Raw genomic sequence first — 21,610 nt, 5'->3', positions numbered from 1 at the left:
AAAATTAACCCAAGGAGGTCTACACCAAGACACATAGTAATTAAAATGGCAAAAAGTAGTGATAAAGAGAGAATTTCAAAAGCATTAAGAGAAAAGAAAACAGTTATGTATGAGAGAGACCCCATAAAGCTATCAGTGGATTTTTCAGCAGAAATGTTGCAGGCCAGAAAGGAGTGGCATGATATATTCCAAGTGCTGAAAGGAAATAAAACCCTACAACTAACGATATTCTATCCAGCAAAGCTATCATTCAGAATAGATAGAGAGATAGAGTTTCCCAGACAAACCAAAGTTAAAGGAATTCATTACAACTAAACCAGCCTTAGAATAAATATAAAGGGGACTCTTTGAGTGGAAAGGAAAGATATAAGTAGGAGTAAGAAAAGCTGGAAGGATAAAAGCAGTAAAATTAAGTATATCTATAAAAAGCAGTCAAGGGATTAACAGAAAAAGGGATGTGAAGTATGACACCATATACCTAAGATGTAGGGTGGGGGTGGGGAGAGAAGTAGAAATTTAGTGCCTTTGCAATGGGTGCAAACTTAAGCCACCATCAAATTAATACAGACTCTATATGTATTAGATGTTATATATAATTCTAATGGTAACCACAAAGCAAAAACTGGTAATAGATATACAGAAAATAAAGAGAAAGGAATCCAAGCATACCACTAAAGAACACCAGCAAACTATGAGAGCAGAGAGCAAGGGAAGAAAGAAACAGAGAAGAATTACGAAAACAAGCATAAAACAAGTAACAAATGGCAATGAGTATGAACCTAACGATAATTATTTTGTATGTAAATGGACTAAACACTCCAATCAAAAGACACAGGGTAATGGAATGGACAAAAAAACAAAAATAATAAAATACCTAGGAATAAACTTAACCAAGGAGGTGAAAAACCTGTACTCTGAAAACTGCAAAACAGTGATAAAAGAAACAGATGACCCAAAGAAATGGAAAGACCTTCCACACTCATGGGTCAGAAGAACAAATATTGTTAAATGTCTATGCTACCCAAAACAATCTACAGATTTAATGCAATCCCTATCAAAATACCAATAGCATGTTTTACAAAACTAGAGCAAATAATCTTAAAATTTTTATTGAACCACAAAAGACCCTGAATAGCCAAAGCAATATTGAAAAAGAACAAAACTAGAAGTATCACAATCTCAGATATCAAGATATACTACAAAGTAGTAGTACTCAAAACAGTATGGCACTGGCACAAAAATAAACACATGAATCTAAAAGAACAGGATAGAGAGCCCAGAAATAAACTCACAATTATATGACCAGCTAATCTTCAACAAAGGAGGCAAGAATGTGAAATGGGAAAAAGACAGTCTCTTCAACAAATCGTGTTTGTAAAACAGGACAGCTACATGCAAAAGAATGAAACTGGACACTTTCTCACACCTACACAAAAATTAACTCAAAATGGATTAATGACCCAAAACCATGAAAATTCTAGAAGAGAGCACAGGTAGTCATTACTCTGGCATTGGCCATAGCAACATTTTTCTAGAGGTATCTCCTGAGGCAAGGGAAATAAAAGCAAAAATGAACTATTGGGACTACATAAAAATAAAAAGCTTCTACAAAGGAAAGGAAAGGAAATAATCAACAAAACTAACTTACAGCCTATGGAATGTGAGAAGATAATTGAAAACTATATATCTGATAGGGGGTTATGATCCAGAAAATATATATAAAGAACTTATACAATTCAACACCAAAAAAAAAAAGCCAATTAAAAATGGGCAGAAGACATACACAGATATTTCTCCAACACATCCAGACGTACGAACAAATGCTCCACATCACTCATCATCATGGAAATTCAAATCAAAACCACCATAACATATCACCTCATACCTGTCAGAATGGCTAAAATCAAAAACACAAGAAAAAAGAAGTGTTGCCGAGGACTGGAAAAAAAGAAACTCTCATGCACTGTTGGTAGGAATGCAAACTGGTACAGCCACTGTGGAAAACAGTATAAAAGTCTCTCAAAAACTTAAAATAAAACCAGCATATGATCCAGTAATTCTACTACTGGTTATTTACCCAGAGAATATGAGAACACTAAATGCAAAAGATAAATGCACGTCTATGTTTATTGCGGCATTATTTATAGTAGCCAAATTATAGAAGCAGCCCAAATGTCCACTGATAGATACATGAATGGATAGAGAAGAAGTGGTACACACACACACACACACACACAAATGAATATTACTCAGCCACAAAAAAGAATGAAATCTTGCCATTTGCAACAACATGGATGGATCTAGAGGGTATAATGCTAAGTGAAATAAGTGATTTCACTCATACGTGGAATTTAAGAAACAAAACAAACCAACAACAAAAAAGAGATAATAAAAAAGAAAAAATAGACTCTGAACTACAGAGAACAAATTTCTCCCAGAGGGGAGAAAGTAGGGCTGGGGAGACTGGGGGATGGGTGAAATAGGTGAAATAGATTAAGAGTACACTTATCATATGAGCTCTGAATAATGTATAGAATTGTAGAATCACTGTACTGCTCGCCCAAAACTAATATAACACTGCACATTAATTATACTGGAATGTAAAAAAAAAATGGAGAAAAAAAGAAATAAAAAATAACACAGCCCTTTTGATTGGCAGGGCCACTGCACTTGACCTAGGAACTTGTCCCTTATGCAGATATCAGCTGAGAGTGGAACGGAATTCCCTGAACCTGTGCAGAGGAAGGCATCTTTCTCTCACATATGAGCTAGAAGGCACTTTAGACTGTCATCATAAAGTTAAGGTCTTACAGTCTCAACTGGGCCCTGTGCCTGTCAGTATTTTGTTGTTGTTGTTGTTGTTGTTTTCTTTTGTTTTGTCCTCAGCTTCCCATCCTGCCCTGAACAACAGGTCTTCCAAAAGTTAACACTTTCCATAAACCCTGTTCTCACCACTCCTCTTGTTGTACTCAATAGATGACCTAGATTCACTTTCTCCAAGGAAAACTGAGGTTAACAGGAAAATCTATTGTTTTCTACATCTATTCTTATTCTTTCTCCTTCCTTCTAAGGGAAAATGTTGACTTTTCAATTGTTTAAAAGGTAAATTTTCCCTGTGTACTCTGAATCACAGCAGCTCTTGCCTTCTTTGGAATCTTATTTCATCAGTTATGCCCCTTGTGCTACGTAGCCATCCTTTTTCCTTTTTATTAGCTGTCTCATTTGTCTCATAAATATAAAGCAGAATGCTTCCAAACTTTAAAAACATAGTAATAAATATTATGCGGTAGATTATAAAAATGCCCCAGATTCTCTACTCTTTTCATAAAAAAGGCAAAGTCCTCCTTTCCCACCCGCCTCCATCTCAACTGGCCTTAAGACTTGTTTTGGCCAGTGGGACATTAGCAAATGTGACACAAGAAGCAATGGCTTGAGGGGCGCCTGGGTGGCGCAGTCGGTTAAGCGTCCGACTTCAGCCAGGTCACGATCTCACGGTCCATGAGTTCGAGCCCCGCGTCGGGCTCTGGGCTGATGGCTCAGAGCCTGGAGCCTGTTTCCGATTCTGTGTCTCCCTCTCTCTCTGCCCCTCCCCCGTTCATGCTCTGTCTCTGTCTGTCCCAAAAATAAATAAACGTTGAAAAAAAAATTTTAAATAAAAAAATAATAATAATAATAATAATAAAAAAAGAAGCAATGGCTTGAAAGACACAAATGCCTTGGAGCTTACTGGCTTGCTGAGGACAGAACATCACCATGACGTGAATGCGCCCAGGCTGGTCTACTGGAGGATACAAAACCACATCTCAGCTAACCATCTACCAGCTGACCGAGCAGCCAATTGCAGACAAGTGAACCACAGCAAAGATTAGCTGACCCCATCACAGATACACAGAACCACCCACCTGAACACAGCCAAACTTCTGACCTGTAGATATTTGAGCCAAATAAATGTTAGCTGTTTGAAAACACTACATTTTGCTTGGTTTGTTATGCAGCAAATGCTAACTGATAAAAACATGTGCACACACGTGCACCAAGAGTTTTGTGGATCCTGTGCATCCCTTCATTTCAGACCCATGTTGTTTTCTTCTGACACCTGTACCATACAATCACTGTATTGATTTCCTTACTTCAACCAACACACCTTAAAGAGACTTCCTAATGAGCCCCACCCTTTTATTATCCCCGCCTCTTTTCAAAGGAGCAGAATCCATGACTTGCTTCTAATAGAATGTGGCAAAGGTGAAGGCATTTTTCAGATGTAATTAAAGTCCCTGGTCAGCTGGCTTTAAGTTAACCAACAGATTATCCTGTGTAAGCATGACCTCATTAAGTGAGCTCTTTAATTTTTTAAGTTTATTAATTTATTTTGAGAGAGACAGAGGCAGCGTAAGTGGGAGAGGGGCAGAAGCAGAGGGGGAGACAGAGAAGCCCAAGGAGGCTCCGCACTGTCAGCATGAAGTCCAATGGTGGGACTCGAACTCGGGAAACCATAAGATCATGACCTGTGTTGAAACCAAGAGTCAGACGCTTCACAGATGCGCCCCAAATGAGCTCTTTAAAAGAGGGCCAAAAGTTTAGAGATTACAGTGTCAGAAATTTGCTTTCTCATTGTCAGCTTTAAGAAGTAAGCTGCCATGAGTTCTGCAGCCTCTAGGAAAAGAATTCTGCCAATAACAAGAGGGAGTTGAGGAACAGATCCTTCCCTTGCAGGGCCTCCACATGAGAGGGCAGCCTGATCCCTTAACTTCAAACTCAGGAGGCCCTGAGCAAGGAACCGGTTCAGCTGTGCACAGACTTCTGACTACGGAAACCTTAAGACAATAAATAGGTATTTTATTAAAGCCAAGAAATTTACGGTCATATGTTATGCAGCAATAGAAAACTAACACACTTCCCAGTGACCTCTAAAGAGTTTTTATCCCCTACTCTTCCACAGGAACTGTTATCACCAATGTCTACAGTGATTTTTTTTTTTCTATGCCCAAGAGGCACTAGGGCAAAACAAATGCCTTATCGTTTCTGATTTCTCTATACAATCTGACCTCCTATCTCTCTCTCCTTTTTAAAGCTGTTTTATCTGTGGCTTTTATTTCATCATTGTCTCCTACTTTATCTCCTGTCTTCTGATGAGTCCTTTTCAGAGTCCTTGTCTTCTTCTACCCGCTTCTTATAAGTTGGCACTTCCCTGGTTGTTCGCACTATCTGAAATGTCCAGGCCCTAGGTATCTGCCAAGAAAACTTGTATTCATCATTCACATTGGGCTTCTACAGTGTGAACCTTCCTGATGGTGTGGGCTGATCTAGGCATCCTCCCCCTGAATCTCCCCTTGTTCCTAGAACGTGTTCTTTTTCATTGTCATTGTTTTCAGGTGCATCTTTTTCAAATCCCCTGAAGGCAGGTCCTGTCTTTTACAATTAATTCCCTTACTCTCCTGTACCTGGCATATTACCTTCATGCAGGAATGAAGAAACAAAGTGTCTAGTGGATATAAGAACAGAATGACAGACTGCTAGGACCTAGAGTCTCATCACCTTTCTTTGAAGAAAGCCTCATCAGTGACTGTCCCTCCTTGTTCTTTTTTTATTATTTTTTTAATGTTTATTTAATTTTGAGAGAGAATGAGAGAGAGAGACAGCATGTGAGCAGGTGAGGGGTAGAGAGAGAGGGAGACACAGAATCCAAGGCAGGGTCCAGCCTCCAAGCTATCAGCACAGAACCCAATGGGGGTTCAAACTCATGAACTGTGAGATCATGACCTGAACCAAAGTCAGGAGCTTAACCGACTGAGCCACCCATGCTGCTCTGCTCTAGACTCTGATTAGTGAAGATGAGCAGAGGAAGGGGAGAACAGGGACTCTGACATCCGGTTCAGTCTTTATTTCACCAAAAAGGAAAAAAATTGAATTCTGACATCAACAAGTCAGGAGACACTCCTCTTAATAGGAGCCATCAACTTTCTGCTGGAATTGTCAAAGCAACTTGATTTTCCATTAATGTACTTTCTCTGCCCCTTAGGCTAATGGCACAATTGATCTCATCCAGAGGAAACAACCTGCTACCACTGGGGGATCTCAAGGGTTCTGCCAGCACAGAGCAGATTAAAGCCTGGGGGCATAAGGAAAGCTTCTATGTCTAATGCCCTAGCCAAATAATTTGTTGTAATCTCTTTGCCATGGATCCATAAAATCTAGGTACTTAATAAATATGCATGCCAGTGTCCTAATTTCCCACACTTTTATGTAAGAACAACCTTTATTTAACCCCAGCCAGTTTTTTGACCTCATTTTCCATGTCTTCTCCTTTGTTCTTACGCCCAAGCTACAGTTGAACCAATATAAAACCTCTGCCTCCTTACAAGTTCCTTACCCTGAACCCCCAAACACGCTGCCATCTGAAATTCTTTATTTTTTATTTCTTTTGAGAGAGACGGAGAGAGAGTGCAAGTGAGAGAGGGGCAGAGAGAGGGGGACAGAGGATCAGAAGCAGGCTCTGTGCTGACAGCAGAGAGCCTGACATGGGGCTTGAACTCATGAACCTGCCTGCTAGATCATGACCTGAGCAGAAGTCGAATACTTCACTGACTGCATCATCCAGGGGCCCCTCTCAAACTTCTTAAATATAGTAAATCACCTGTGGAGAACATACCACGAGCCAGGCACTGTTCTAGGCACATTACATATATTATCTCATTTAATCTTCACAAGGGAGGTTGATATCATTACCCCATTTTACGAATGAGGAAACTAAGGTTTAAGATTCCAAGTAACCGTCCAGAGGAGCATGGCCAGTATGATGCCTCTGTCGTTCCTGCCTTCCCATACCATCTCTCCAGTACACGGTCTCCTTTCCTTACCATCTATCCCTATCTTAGCTGCATTTCTGTCCCTATCACCCCCCTCATACTGCTCTCCTTAAGGTCACCAAATGACCTTCTGATTCCCAGATTTAATAGGCTTTGAGGGTCCTACTTTATCCGACCTTGTTTTGTATTTTATTTTTCCTCATGCATTATTTATAATATTTTATTTTTTTAATTGATTTGATGTTGTTTATAGGCTATTCTTTTTGTTCAACATCCCTCCAGCTTTCGTTGCATGAAACCCCTTTCTGCAACTTCCTTTGTCCCCTCAGTCCCTGTCATTGGCTTCTAGTCTTTCATAGACCCTTCACATTTTGCTATTTCCTGGTTTGTATTTTGTTTGTTTTAGAGAGAGAGAGAGCACAAGTGGGAAAAAGTGGCAGAGAGAAAGAGAGAGAGAGAGAGAGAGAGAGAGAGAGAGAGAGAGAGAGAGAGAGAATATGAAGCAGGCTCCAGGCTCAGAGCAAAGCCCAAGGCAGGCCTCAATCCCACAACCCCAGGATCATGACCTGAGCTGAAATCAAGAGTCGGGAGCTCAACTGACTGAACCACCGAGGCGCCCCTTTTCTGGTTTGTATCTTATGTCTTTTTGTTCTACATTCTTTCCATGAGTAAATACCTCCACCCTCATCAGTTTATATAGCAAAAATCTCCAGTCCCGCATTCCTCTTCTGTTTTCCAGATTCATACTTCCAGCTCCTTCCTAAGGAATCATGCTGTGCCACCAAGGCATCACAAACTCTGCATCAGATGTCTTATCTCCTGCTATCCCTTCCCAAGACCTATTACTTTTCCCTTAACTAATGATATCAACATTCATCCAATTTCCCTGGTTATAAATTTCATTCATCCTTGATTTTTCCCATATATGTCAATGAAAAATGCTTACCCTGTAAGTTCTTGTTTTAATTCCCACTGTTTGCCTCAGCTACGGGCTTTATCATATGTCTTTCAGCCAAACCACTCTGTTTGTTATGTGTATATTCACTTCTCTGTTAACTCTTAATGCTATCCCTAGGTAAGATGATTCTTAGACTTTTATATCATCATTCAAGATGTCAACACTCAAAAATATTACTCTTTCTTTCTGAATTTTATTTGAGAGGATTTTAATTCAATTGCTTATTTTATACAGCATTTTTACTTTTGACCTACACTTTAAAGTTTCTAATTGTCTAGTGATTTTTTTAACATAATGTGCTTTTATTTAAACATGCCACTTCAGTGAAAGTATTTGGGATATAAATATATTCAACCCAATATTTATATTGACTATATTCATGATAATATAATAATCACTATAGGGAACAACGTGTTTAATAAAAATGGATTTAACATGGACTTTTACCTCTAAAGACTTTACAATCTGCTAGGGGAGATAAGGTATGCACCTAAATAGTTATAATAAATGCTGAAATAGGATAATTGTTATAAAATATGTACCAAAAGAAAAAAAGACAAAAAGAAAAAGCTATCAGAATCATATTGAGGGAGAGTTTATTCTGACTCAGAGAACCAAAGCTGACTTCATGAAGGGGTCAATATCTGTGCAAGGACTCCAAAGCTGTGAATACTTAAAAATTTATTCCTTTTACACACCTTACTGAACCTCACCTATGTGAAAGACACTGTAGTAAGTGCTGGAAACACAGAAATAAATGAGATAGAGCTTGACTTAAGTTGTTCTCTGCCTACTGAGGAAGAAAAAATGATGTGTCATTACAACACAGTGAAAAGGAGTTATAATAGAGATTTTCTTAAAAGGCTAAAAACATATATGGAAAGTGGAAGAGGTGCTCCTTCTACTGAGCTGAGTGTTACGTAGCCCAGGCCAAAATGGAGATGGGTCTGGGGAAGAAATAAGCTTTACAAAGAGGAATCAGGGGCTCAGGGATGGAAAGCTATGAAGTGTGTACTTTTGTGATAGTTGAGAAGAACTGAGGAAGAGAAGTACAAGATATGAACAGAAAATGACATCTAAGCTGGTTTATTGAAAAGTTAAAAGCCAAACCAGGAACTGAAGGCATTTTTTAGGATAGCTTAATAAATTGTTGCTAATAGTGCTAATTTGTAGACAGTTCTATACATGGATTCGTTTTTACCAGTTAATTCACTTAAATGACTACATTTCTGATTGAAAAATTGACGTTGTTGGCATGAAGTAATCCAATCAGGATATTCTTTAGAGTTATTGTTCCTACTACTGACTACATTAAAATTCTGAATGCCTTCTTTGGTGCCTGGATCATTGTAAATGATGTAAACATTTGTGGGTAACAGTTACCTTATTTCATCTTATTTTTATTTGATGATGTTCTACTATTCATCGCTCAAATGGATTATTATAGGAAATGGAAACAGGAACAATGGCTATTCCCAAACTTTTCAAGGTCTACTATTCCTCCATTAGTGGTAACCATAATTTTCAGCCACTACTAGTGAATTAGGTTGAATTTGCCTTTTCATTAGGAGCTTTGATAACATGAACTATAACCTACTGCAAAATAATATATTTTGGAAAAAAGATCCGAAGATATGTATCCAGTCTCTAGTTTGACTTATATATATTTGATCACATAAAAACAAGTTAAATGACCAACTCAGGGGGAAAAAACCTAACAACTGGGGGAAGGAGTGAATCAAAAATCCAAAAATTGCTTCATTAAGAATATTTTCTTTGTTTTCTTCTATTTTTTATCATCATGCCTTTATGTTCTTCTTCACAGGGGCCAGATAAAATTACCCTCCCCTGACTATGAGAGCCCCCATGTCTACAACTTGGTGATTCCATCATCTTTCCCGAGGCAAGAAAGAAATGTTTAAGCCTAACACTGCTTACAGAAAATATGTTTAGTTATATAATTAGAACATTTCCAATCATTGAGAATAAATTTTGAGAGGAAATAAATGTTTTAGTCCAGTAGACCAAGATGGGGGTACCCTAGTGAGAGTCTTCTACCATGAAAGAGTAGCCTAAGGATACTGGATACTTAAAAGTGACATAAATTAAGCATCAGGAAGTCAGTGAAAGCTGCAGAAATGAAGATAGGGTGACACCCAAATAAGATGCCTACTCTACAATTATGCATAGGTCCTATCAGCCCCAAAGGGCCAACTCACCAATAAAAATGTTCTCCCAACTACTTTGAGATGCTTGCAAGTGCCTTGTCTAACAGATCCTAAATAGGACATCATGATACTGACTCCTGCTTTACAAAAGAGAACTTTGCATCCACTATCCACTCCCAAAGCCAGCCTTTGCATTCCTGACATTCTACCTAGGCCTTATCAAAACCATTTTATAATTTCATTATAACAATTAGCCAGCCAATGGCAAATCCTTCATATTTTTCCCTTCAAAATCCCTCTCTATCCACCTCCTTTCTTTCCTGCCCATCACAGAAATGGGTCTTAAATAGGTTCTCCATCTTAAAGGAACTCTTCAATTTTGCTGCTAAGTCTTGGGGTGGAATCTTCTCCCCATTTCGCTAAGGCAAGCCCTGCACTGGTGGGTTCCAGGACTACAACAGATTCTCTCCATAAGACACACAGGTGAGATTTCTTTTTTCTTACACACTCTTGTTTCCTAGCCTGTCCTTTTACTACTCTTTCAGCAGTTTAAAAGTAATGTGTCTACATCTGATATTCAATTGATGTCTTCCCACAGGATCTTTCTCCTATCTGAAGTATGCTTTTGGATGCAGCCAGCTAACCCAGCACTGTCTCCTAAGAAAGTCCCAATATCAACCTCTTCCAAGAATTATTCAAAAGCAAGAGATAACATTCCCCCAGATCCACTCCAGCTGAATATTTTACATTTTCTCTTCAGCCAACTCGCAGTACAATTATATAATCTTTTTTGTCTTATGAATTAATTATCTATATTTACTCTGATGATTTATGATCTTGGGATTTTGGTTTTTTAGTATCTTTTCTCTTTGAGAGTTTTATTTGCTTCAAACAGGAAGGCCTTTGCAGACAGCCTAGGATAAAGAGTATGTAAACATTTTCTTTTATTCTATGACAAGAAGAAAAACCTACCTGCCCATGCTTTTGTGGAGGGGCAATCCCATGAGACATTTCAGGATGTGATGGGGCCTGGAGGTCTGTCCCCCGTGTCTTGGGACGTACCACATCAGAGGCCAGAGTGGAGGAAATTGCTAGAGACTTGGGCCGAGAAGCTGTGGTGCCCATCCCTACAGGGGGGCCTTGTTCACCTTTTCCACTGGTAGATTCATCTTCCCCTTCCGAGTCCACAACAAAGACATATTCAGCTTTAAAGAGGTCACTTTGCTGCATTCCTTGAAGTTCGTTTGCTTTGAGTCCCCTTCCTTGTGAAATATTTTCACTGACCTCTGAAGGATAAATCAATGTTCCTTGGTCTCTCTCCCGTTGGCTCCCAGCATTCAAGGTCAAGTACTCATTGGAATCAGACTGTAATTAATGTAGAGACATAAAAGCATTGACATTGGTTTGACACTGGCTTCTGTTTTGCCTGTACTCTTAAAAGTTTAACCTGCTTATGATTTCCAAAGACTAGAATTTTTAGGAATATATTTAAAAATCAGGTTGACTTAGGAGAGACTGGATTGAAATTAATGGCTTACTTTTTTTCAAAAAAAATTTTAATGTTTATTTTTATTTTTGAGAGAGAGAGACAGAGACAGAGCAGAAACTCAGGAGGGGCCGAGAGGTAGACACAGAATCTGAAGGAGATTCCAGGCTCTGAGTTGTCAGCACAGAGCCCAGTGCGGGGCTTGAGCCACAAACCATGAGATCATGACCCAAGCTGAAGTCAGACACTTAATCAACTGAGCCACCCAGGCACCCCTGAAGTTAATGGCTCACTTTTACTAGCCCGGTTGTCTGTCCTAGTCCAAGCCCAAACAACTTCAAGCTCAGAATCAATATCAAGTAAACCTGCTTTACAATAAATCATGATATAATTTCTTAAAAAGAAATAGAGATAGCAATGTTTCCCATGAAGGCATTCATGAAACAAATGGGCGTTGGTCAAGTGTTTAGTTAATGGTCAGGCAAAACCTGTATAAGTCAGAGAGAAAGGAAACCTCACTGAAAGTTCCTAAAATAGTACAAATCCCTCTGAAAGTCTGAGAGGAAAAATAAAACTAGAACAAAATGCATAGGTATTCAAACAAAACAATCTAAACTAATTGGGAGGAACTCAAGAATCAGACACCAGGAAAAAAAAGTATTTTTAGTACAAAGTATTTTTCACCACTATTTTATTTTGTAATTCTAATCTTTTCCCATCCAATTTTTTTATGAGTACAGAGAGGGTTTACAAGACCAAAGTACGATAGCTTTATCAAACTATCAAGCATCTTTTTCTAAAATGATAACTTGGGGAGCCTGGGTGGCGCAGTCGGTTGAGCCTCCAACTTCAGCCAGGTCACGATCTCGCGGTCCGTGGGTTCGAGCCCCGCATCGGGCTCTGGGCTGATGGCTCGGAGCCTGGAGCCTGTTTCCGATTCTGTGTCTCCCTCTCTCTCTGCCCCTCGCCCATTCATGCTCTCTCTCTCTGTCCCAAAAATAAATAAACGTTGAAAAAAATTAAAAAAAAAATAAAATAAAAATAAAATAAAATAAAATGATTACTGTACATTAAGATTGTATTTAAAAGACCCAACGTTTATTTTCTTGGCTTTGATAACCATGCTGTGGTTACCATCCTTTTCTTTGCAACATTTCTTTAGGTCTAAAATTACTGCAGAATAAAAAATAATAAAGAAGACACTAAATAAACTAAAATAAATGAAATTTCAACTGTGGTAGTAAACTTAACATGTGCTATTATATGCATATATATCATATGTGTAAAAATAGAAGTCAAACTACTGATTATATATAACTAAAAAGGTGATTTTATATACCCACTGTACATTTCTTAGCTGATGATGATTTAGTCAAGATAAACGTAAATTGCTTCTGATTAGGATTTCTCTGACAATGATCATTTCACATATTAAATTATAATGCTATACAATAATAAAAACCCAAATTAGAAAGAAGTTTAAATTAATATAAAAGGATTCAGGAGCGCCTGGGTGGCTCAGACTCTTGGGTGGCATCTGACTCTTGATTGTCAGCTCAGGTCATGATCTCACGGTTTGTGGGATCGAGCCCCAAGGTGGGCTCCATGCTGACAGTGCAGAGCCTGCTTGAGATTCTCTCTCCCTCTCTCTCTGCTCCTCCCCTGCTCGTTCTCTCTCTTTATCACAATAAATAAACTTTTAAGAAAATTAAGGATTCAGAGACAGATTGCTTATTATAAAAAGTAACAATAACTAAAAAGATGGCAAAAATTGAACTAGTCTTCGAAAACCTTATTAGTGATCTAAAATAATTCCCTTCCCCATAGTCCATCATTCTCTATTCCTTTAGTTTGATGTACTTTTGTACAGCTTTATCATTATCTGAGATTTCATTATATGCTTTTCACTTTGTTTATTGTATGCCTTCCCAATAATGAGTTACAGGAGTTGACTTTATTAATTCAGAATCCACTGCACCAAACACATAATGCATTCAGTAAACAGTGGTTGAATATATAAATTATCAAGGGGTTATTTAGCCTGCCCTATTATAATATTGAACTATTTAAAAAATAGGAAGAAAAATCTTGAATATTCTAAAGATATAGTTGTGTGCATTTCAGTGCAATCAGCAAATAAATGTCAATGTCTCAGGAAGCTCTGGAAGTTTGCAACCAAGATTAATATATATGTCCACAGTCATCTCATATGCTCATAGCACCTATAACAAAGGATACCATAACTATGTGTGTGTGTGTATACATATTTGAGAACTCTTAGAGAGAAATTTCCTGGACATTCCAACTGTCGTGTGTAGGATCTCCCTGAAATAATGTGGCCTTAATAGTCTTTGAAATAAGGCAGTAGCATTGAAAAATCTCAGGATCACAGATATATTATAGCTTTCCAGATAAGATGTTTTCATACACCCAAGGTGAATCAGATTATTTTGCCCCTTTTTAGTGAATCAAGAACACCACGAAATCCCCCAGTCACATTTTATTCATAATAAGACAGTATTAAAATACATTTTTTTAAGTAGGTTCCACACCCATCATGGAGCCCAACACAGGGCTTGAAATCAGGACCCTGAGATCAAGACCTGAGGTGAGATCAAGAGTTGAACACTTAACCAACTGAGCCACCCAGGCACCCCTTAAATTTATTTTTTAAAGAGAAAGGGTTTTTTAGCCAAACTGTCATTGCACTAACACAAGTCATTATCAGGGTTTTTTGTCTGTTTTAATTTTATTTCCAGTTTTGGTCTCATTTTGGATAAGCATAATCAGTGTATAAATACAATTTTATAACCTATGTTGTTGCTTACTATTATAAAGTTAATACTTTCCATGGAATTACATAATCACTATAATTATAACCTTGTAAAAGTAATTTATTATCATATTCTTAATTTTATTTTTCTGATTATTAGCTATTAGACTATTTTTATTTTTCCCTAATTGCTTTCCTAAATGACATTTTTCTGCCTTTGTACTATTTCCTTAAAATATATTTCTTTTTTTTATGTTTATTTATTTAATTTTTGAGAGAGAGAGAGAGAGAGAGAGAGGAAGAGAGAGAATCCCAACCAGGCTTTGTGCTGTCAGCTCAGAACCCAATGAAGGGATCAAGCTCATGAACTGTGAGATCATGACCTGAGCCGAAACCAAGAGCCAGATGCTCAACCAATTGAGCCACCCAGGCTAACTACAGGTCAGGCTAACTACAGGCTAACTACAGGCTAACTAGCCACCCAGGCTAACTACAGGCTAACTAGCCAGGCCACCGGCTAACTACGTTTCTAAGAGTTAGTTATTGAAAATTATGACAGTTTTAAAACTATGGATAAGGGCTTTCCACCAAAATTGTATAAATTCATAGAGCTAGCTGCAAAGCATGAGCATGCCAATACCTTCACAACTGTCCCAGTACTGGATATGACACTTTTTAAATTTTGCTAATTTATTGCATGTAAAACAATAATGTCTCACCATTTTATTTTGTATTTTCTATCAAGATAAATTCAAACTTCTCAGGAAATTTTGTTTTTATTATTTTAAGACATATTTGGGAGAAGGGAAAATGCCAGGGGGCAGAATGTGTCATGTGAATAGCAAAGAACAGGGTGTCAACTCATGAGTTGAGAATAGTGTATTAGAGAGAAGCAGGGGTATGATAATTACACACACTATTACACACTTATATTTTTAGTCAACCTTACATTTCACAGACATCTCACTTTATGCAAAGGAAATAAACATTCATACAAATTTCCAAGTCATTATTATGGACAATTGAATGTTTAATATAAAGTTGCTTAATACAAAAAAAAAAAAAGAAGAAGAAAAGTAATCCTACCCTATTTACAGCTTCTGGATTCTTATCACTTGGTTCCTCAGGAATTTTAACAAGGAATTTAGAGGTGTCAGCCAACTTAGAGTGGGTTGGTAGTCTTCTGACAGTGGGGACAAATGTGAAGATCAGAGGTTTGGCTTCAGAATCACCAGAAGAGACCTATGAGACATGTAATAAATTAGACCTTCAGTCCTGTCAAAGGTTTATCTTGACTTTATTTTCTATACCCCATGATATTTATCTCAGTTATTTTGATAAGTTGCCTATTATCCTGTGGTCATGTGTATGGTTGCCAAAAAAAACACAGCTATAAAAACAGTCACAGTGGATCAGATCCCCCCCCTTTTTTTATGATTCCATTTATCAGAGAAAGCAGTACAACCCCAGAAAGATCCTGTTGTAGGGGGATGGCAACAAAACAGTAGATTGGCTAGGTGGTCTTTTGGAATATTATAGGGCACTTCTACCTCAGTAGGATCATCACAAACACAGCATCTAGTCTGTTTCAAAATTGACTTTTATTCATTTAACCCTGGGTTAGCAGTTTCAGTTTGACTCATAATCACAACCATGCAAGAAACTTCCAACATGTATCACTAATGAGAATACTAAAAACTGGATTTAAAATTGAAAGAATGCTTTTTTAGCGATTAGAACACCAATGTCTCTCCTTGAGGACACACTTTCTCTTTCATTCATGCTTTAATAATTCAAGAATTATTGTGTTTATTTTTTTAATTTATTTAAATTTTAGTTAACATACAGTACTATATTGGTTTTAGAAGTAGTTTTCAGGGATTCATCATTTACAGACAACACCCAGTGCTCATCATAAATGCCCTCCTTAGTACCCATCACCCATCTAGCCCATCTCCCCACCACTTCCCCTCCATCAACCCTCAGTTGTTTCTTAATGTCCACATATGAGTGAAATTATATGGTATTTGTCTTTCTCTGATTGACTTATTTTGCGTAGCATAATACATTCTAGCTCTATCCATGTCATTGCAAATGGCAAGATTTCATTCTTTTAGATGGCTGAGTAATATTCCAGTGTGTGTGTGTGTGTGTGTGTGTGTGTGTGTGTGTCACATTTTCTTTATCAATTCATCAGTCAATGGACATTTGGGCTTTCTCCATAATTTGGCTATTGTTGATAATGCTGCTGTAACGTTAGGGTGCATGTATCCTTTCAAATCTGTATTTTTGTATCCTTTGGGTAAATATCTAATAGTGCAATTGCTGGATTGTAGGGTAGTTCTGTCTTTAGTTTTCTGAGGAACCTCTATATTGTTCCCCAGAGTGGCTGCACAAGAATGATTGTGTTTACTATTTGTTGTGTGGCAGGAACTCAAGGATCTAGGGATGCCATAATGAATAGGAAATAGTCAGTAGACCACACACAAGAAGAAAAAAGGGGATGCACAAACCACTAAGGGACAAGTGTTGAGCGGTGCCTGCCTACCCAATCTAGGAAGCTCTGGAAAAGGCAACACCTGAAATTTGGTCCCAGGGAAGAGGAAGATCAGGATATCCCAGGCTAAGAAAACCAGATGATTGAAATCGTGGAAGGGTAGCAGCAGTGGGGGGTACATATCAAACTTGGATTCTGTCTGACTGACAACAGAGAACAATTACAGCACCGTAGATTGGGAAATGAAGTAGTCACATTAGAATTTTAGATAGATAACTCTGGGTTTTTGTTCCACATTTTATTCATTTTTCAGAGAGTGCAAGCAGTGGAGGGGCAGAGGATCTGAAGTGGGCTCTGTGCTGACAGCAGAGAGCCCAATGGGGGGCTTGAACTCATGAACTGCAAGATCATGACCCAAGCCGAAGTCAGACGCACAGCCACCTAGGTGCCCCCGATAACTCTGGTTTTAAAAGACATGTGACTAGTGACAAGCACAGAAAACTAAGAGCAATAGATTGAGGACTAAATGAAAGGGAAAAAGAGAAGATCCAGCTGTAAATTTCTCTTTCTAGAAATCTGGATAAAGGGTAAAGAGGGAGGTTGAGAGGAGTTAGTGAGGGAAGGAGAGTCAAAGAGGTGCCTCTGCTGGCATGTAATAGGGTGGACCTGAACATGTCTGTAGACTTGGGAAAGGAGTCAGAAGAGAAGGAAAGCAAAACAAGGTCCTGGAGGAAGCAGGCAAAATATGTTAAGAGAACGGGAGAAGGAACATGGCCTCCTTTGAGTCCAGAGAAAATGAATGAAGATACAGAAAATTTCACGAATGTGGTGCAGTGGTGGAAGCAGAAAGGTGGCATAATCAACACTGATGGTAAAATCAACCCCATCTAATCAGAGTAACACTGCCCCTCAGCTACCTCCATGCCTCTGTCACAAGAAATATGATACACCCCGGCAGGACCCTCACTTTCCTCTCCCTTTAAACTGTGCCCACTTTCTGTGCCTTGGACCTCTCAGGCTTCATTGTGGCCTTCCCTTTAACCCCATCCATGTCAGCCCCTATAAGGAACCCAGGCTGGGGTCATCCCGCAATTCCTGTGTGCTATGCACACCCCCTCATTCTTTTCCCATCTGTGCCCCATCCCAATTCATGAAGTATTTCTACCATACACATTCTGAAATTCAGTCAGCCATCATACAATCTCCCATGTCCTTAAGCTCTTCTCCATCCTCACTCTAATCAAACCACTGCTTCCTCTGAAGGGCTCTGTCTCTAAGAAGCTTGTTCAATGGTTGCTATTTTCCCTCACACTGGACCTGGAAGTACAAGAGTGTCCTCCTCACTCCCCTTTACTACTTCCAGACCATTCTTCTTTCCTCCTACCTAGAAACTTCCAGATGTGAATCTCATGTCAAGAGTCTATACCACTCATGACCTCTCATCTTCACTGTCATCTGCCCACACCCAAATTAAGCAAGCTCTTCTTTCTTTGAAGATTTAGTTCGTGGCTCAATTCCACTCCCTTTAACACTATGCTTTGCTTAATACCCAGTATCACAGCCCATGGGTAATTTTCCTCATATTGTGTTGACCTGGCCTCTGCTCCTTCTTGCCCCTCAATCCCTAGCCTCAACCAATAGCCACCAGCCCTCTGTAATGTCACATTTTCCATTCTCTGATCTCCACTTCTTTTCTTTCCACACTTCCATCTCATATTCCAGCTGCAACATTTCTCAGACCCCACCAGAAGGAAAATCTACTGATCCCTCCAACATTATGTTTTCCCATACTTCTTTTTTATTTTAGCCAGCCTCAGTGACTGTGTTTACCCCATGCATACTCCTCAAGTGCCCTGCCCTCTCTCACATCATCCCTCCCATTTGGACAAATCACAGTCCTCACTAAATCTAACCTGCTACCTAATCTACCCCTTCACCACAAAGGTATGTAATTGGAAGAAATCACACAACTGTGCTTACCGGTTTCACTTCAAATTTATGACTCTGAGCCTCAAGCAGGCCCTTCAATGTTGCTCTATAAACATATTATAGTTCTATAGTCCATTCACTCTCCCACTTGCCTAGAAAAGTCACACCCTCTCCTTTTTTCACACCCTCAATATCTTCTTCCATGGTCTTACTTGGTTTCTTATTTCACTGAGATAACTAGAGCAGTCAAACAAGAATTTCCAAGGTCCCCATCACTACATCTACTCACCCACCCACATCCTTGTCTTTCGAGTGGCCTTCAGTCCTGCCACTATGATCCCACTAAAATCAACCCTCACTTGAGTATTATGCCTTCTACTTACTTTCAATTTTTCAACAAGGTCTTATTAAATGTCTACTAAATGCTAAGACATCACTCTAGGTGTTGGCGATGTAATGGTGAGCACACTAATAGAGTTTACATTCTGTGGAGAAAGAAGTAAACAAAATAAATATGTAAAATATATATTACTTTCAATAGGCAGAAGCTATGAAGACTGGCTATAAGGCTATGGCAGCAACCCATGGGAGAGAAAATGGTAGGTTGAACTTGGGTTGTTGCAGTAATCACAATAAGAAATGTTAAGAGTCTGACTATATTTTAGTTTTTTTAATTTTTTGTAATGTTTTATTTATTTTTGAGAGAGAGAGCGTGAGTGGGGTAGGCACAGAGAGAGAGAGGGACAGAAGATCTGAAGTGGGATCCATGCTATCAGCAACAAGTCCACGTGGGGCTCAAACTCAGGAACTGTGAGATCATGACCTAAGCCAAAGTCAGACATTCAACCGACTGAGCCTCCCAGGTACCTTGGTTCTGGCTAGATTTCAAAGGAAAACTTAGAATTATCTTAAAAATTAGATGTGGGATATAAAAGATAGATAAGAATCAAGACATGTACAAAATTTTTGACCTGAATAACCACAAGAAATTAAATTTTATTCACTAAAATGGGGAAAACAACAGGTGAAGCTAGTCTGAGAATAAAGATCAAATGTAATATGCCAAATACAGATCCAAGTGGAATTGTAGGTATGGAAGTCAAGTTTAGAGGAAAGTCTGTGCTAAAGATAAAATTATTAGGATTGTTAACTTGTACATGGTATTTAAAACCACAATACCAGAAGAGATCACCAAGGTAGTAAGCACAAATAGGAAAAGAAGAGGTCCAAGGTTGAAGCCTCCAGAGTTGGAACACTAAGTTATCAAGCAGCTAAGGAAGAACTAGAAAAATTGACATGGGATTTTAAGGAAAACAGAAAAGACTAGAACGTCATTGACAGCAACAGGAAAGATGCCTTACTATAAACAAAAGGAGAGACAGAATATGCCGAGGACCCGTAGTAGTGAAGCAATTTGCTTGGACATTTGATATCTTCTCCAGGGATGTGTCAAACTACCCCTCACAGAAACAGAAAAAAACAATGGTAGCACTTACAGAGTTGGTATTCAGAAGTAGTTTTGGCAAAAGGATGTTGTGAGCATGAGGAAATTGAGGGCTCTAGTGAGAGTAGAGCAAGCGAACACCATGGAGTGAAGTTTGGAGAGGTACAGAAGAGGAACCCTCAGATTCAGGGGACCAGTGGTCTCTGACGCTCAGAGACCAGATTTGATAACATTGTGAGTGTTGGGGAGAATGACTTGGGGTTAGAGTACGGTATGTGAGAGTTTAAGATTTAGATGTATGGTAATTCTGGACGATTATGTGGTCTAAGGCTTTGACCTTGAGACTGAGTATCTCAGAAGAAAAAAAAAACAGAAAAGGCACTGAGATTGGGAAGCTCAAGTAACTGTGAGACAAGAGGGTTGACAGAGTCATTCTGGTGAAAATGAAAGCCACCATGGATGATAAGACTGGACTGGACAGAGAGACTGAGAGCATGATGGCACTCAGTGAGCCTGGGGTCAGGAGGTACCTGGATCAGGCTATCTGACACACTAGATTATTAATAGGTATTTTCTTTGTGAGTATGTAATCAAAGAAAGAGAAGTGGATATCCTTACAGGATATTTCACCCACATTATATGTCTAATGAACTAACTGTAGGCCAGTTTATTATAGGGTACAGCTTTCTGATAACTAAAAATACTAAAACAGCCACGCCTTCTAGAAACAATTCCTTAGGGAATATAAAACACACAGACAAACCTTTCTGAACCATCTCTCACTCTTTAACCTTCTTTTATGCCTTTAAAGATAGTTGTCATTATTCCTTCATTGCAGTCATGTCAAAATTGCCAGGTTGCAACTAATCATCCGAAAATAATAAATCAATGCTCTCCTCTGTAGTGAGGAACAATAGATCCCTTGTGAGATTTGGGAAGCCCATTAGTCTTATCAGCAACAACAATATGACACACTTACTAGATAGATTATTTTCTAGGAAGGCGTCTTTACATGACTAATCTCATAAATATCATGATAGATAGCGGTTTTAGCAACAAAATCATTAGAGGTAGTTCAGATAATTCATCGCAGAATTTCATGTGGGTAGGAAATAAAGACAGTGCTTTAGGAGTCAAAAAAGAAGTGAAACTGTGAACTTATCCCCAGGTTCTATAGGCCCATCATCTCCCCACATGATGACTACAAGTCTGTCTTATGTTCTATCCCCATGAAATTTAAATACCAACGTATGAAAGGGTTCAGTATTAAGTGCCCCATGAGTATGAAATACATACAACCATTACTAACAGTAAGTGATTTTGCCTTCTAAAACACACACAATGACGAAAATTCATTTCTCCAGCCTTGTACAATTTGTACAATGCAATCCCACTTAAATCTCCAAAATACAAATAGATCTCTACTGTTGATACCCCATAAATTATAGACTTTTTAAAGGGTAATAGCTATAATTTTAGTGAATAAAATGGAAACAAAGTATGAGTGAACACTAATGTTTCAGTGCATAAGGTGTGCTTTTAATGCAAT

The 21,610-nt window shown here is 38.6% G+C and overlaps 1 protein-coding gene across 1 annotated transcript in view; it reads right to left on the bottom strand.

The window, feature by feature from the left end:
* Window positions 1-21,610, bottom strand: part of MLIP (muscular LMNA interacting protein) — a 115,493-nt gene that overhangs the window by 92,517 nt on the left and 1,366 nt on the right. Inside the window, exons 2-3 of the mRNA XM_047860363.1 lie at window positions 15,278-15,433; window positions 10,905-11,297 (exon numbers count right to left, since the gene is read on the bottom strand). Of these exons, the coding sequence (XP_047716319.1) occupies window positions 10,905-11,297; window positions 15,278-15,433 (549 nt within the window). The remainder of the gene's footprint in view (window positions 1-10,904; window positions 11,298-15,277; window positions 15,434-21,610) is intronic.

Source organism: Prionailurus viverrinus, chromosome B2 (genome assembly GCF_022837055.1).
Source record: "Prionailurus viverrinus isolate Anna chromosome B2, UM_Priviv_1.0, whole genome shotgun sequence".
Lineage (NCBI taxonomy): Eukaryota > Metazoa > Chordata > Mammalia > Carnivora > Felidae > Prionailurus > Prionailurus viverrinus.
Note: the sequence above shows the minus strand (reverse complement) of the source record. Positions and strands in the feature narration are given on the sequence as shown.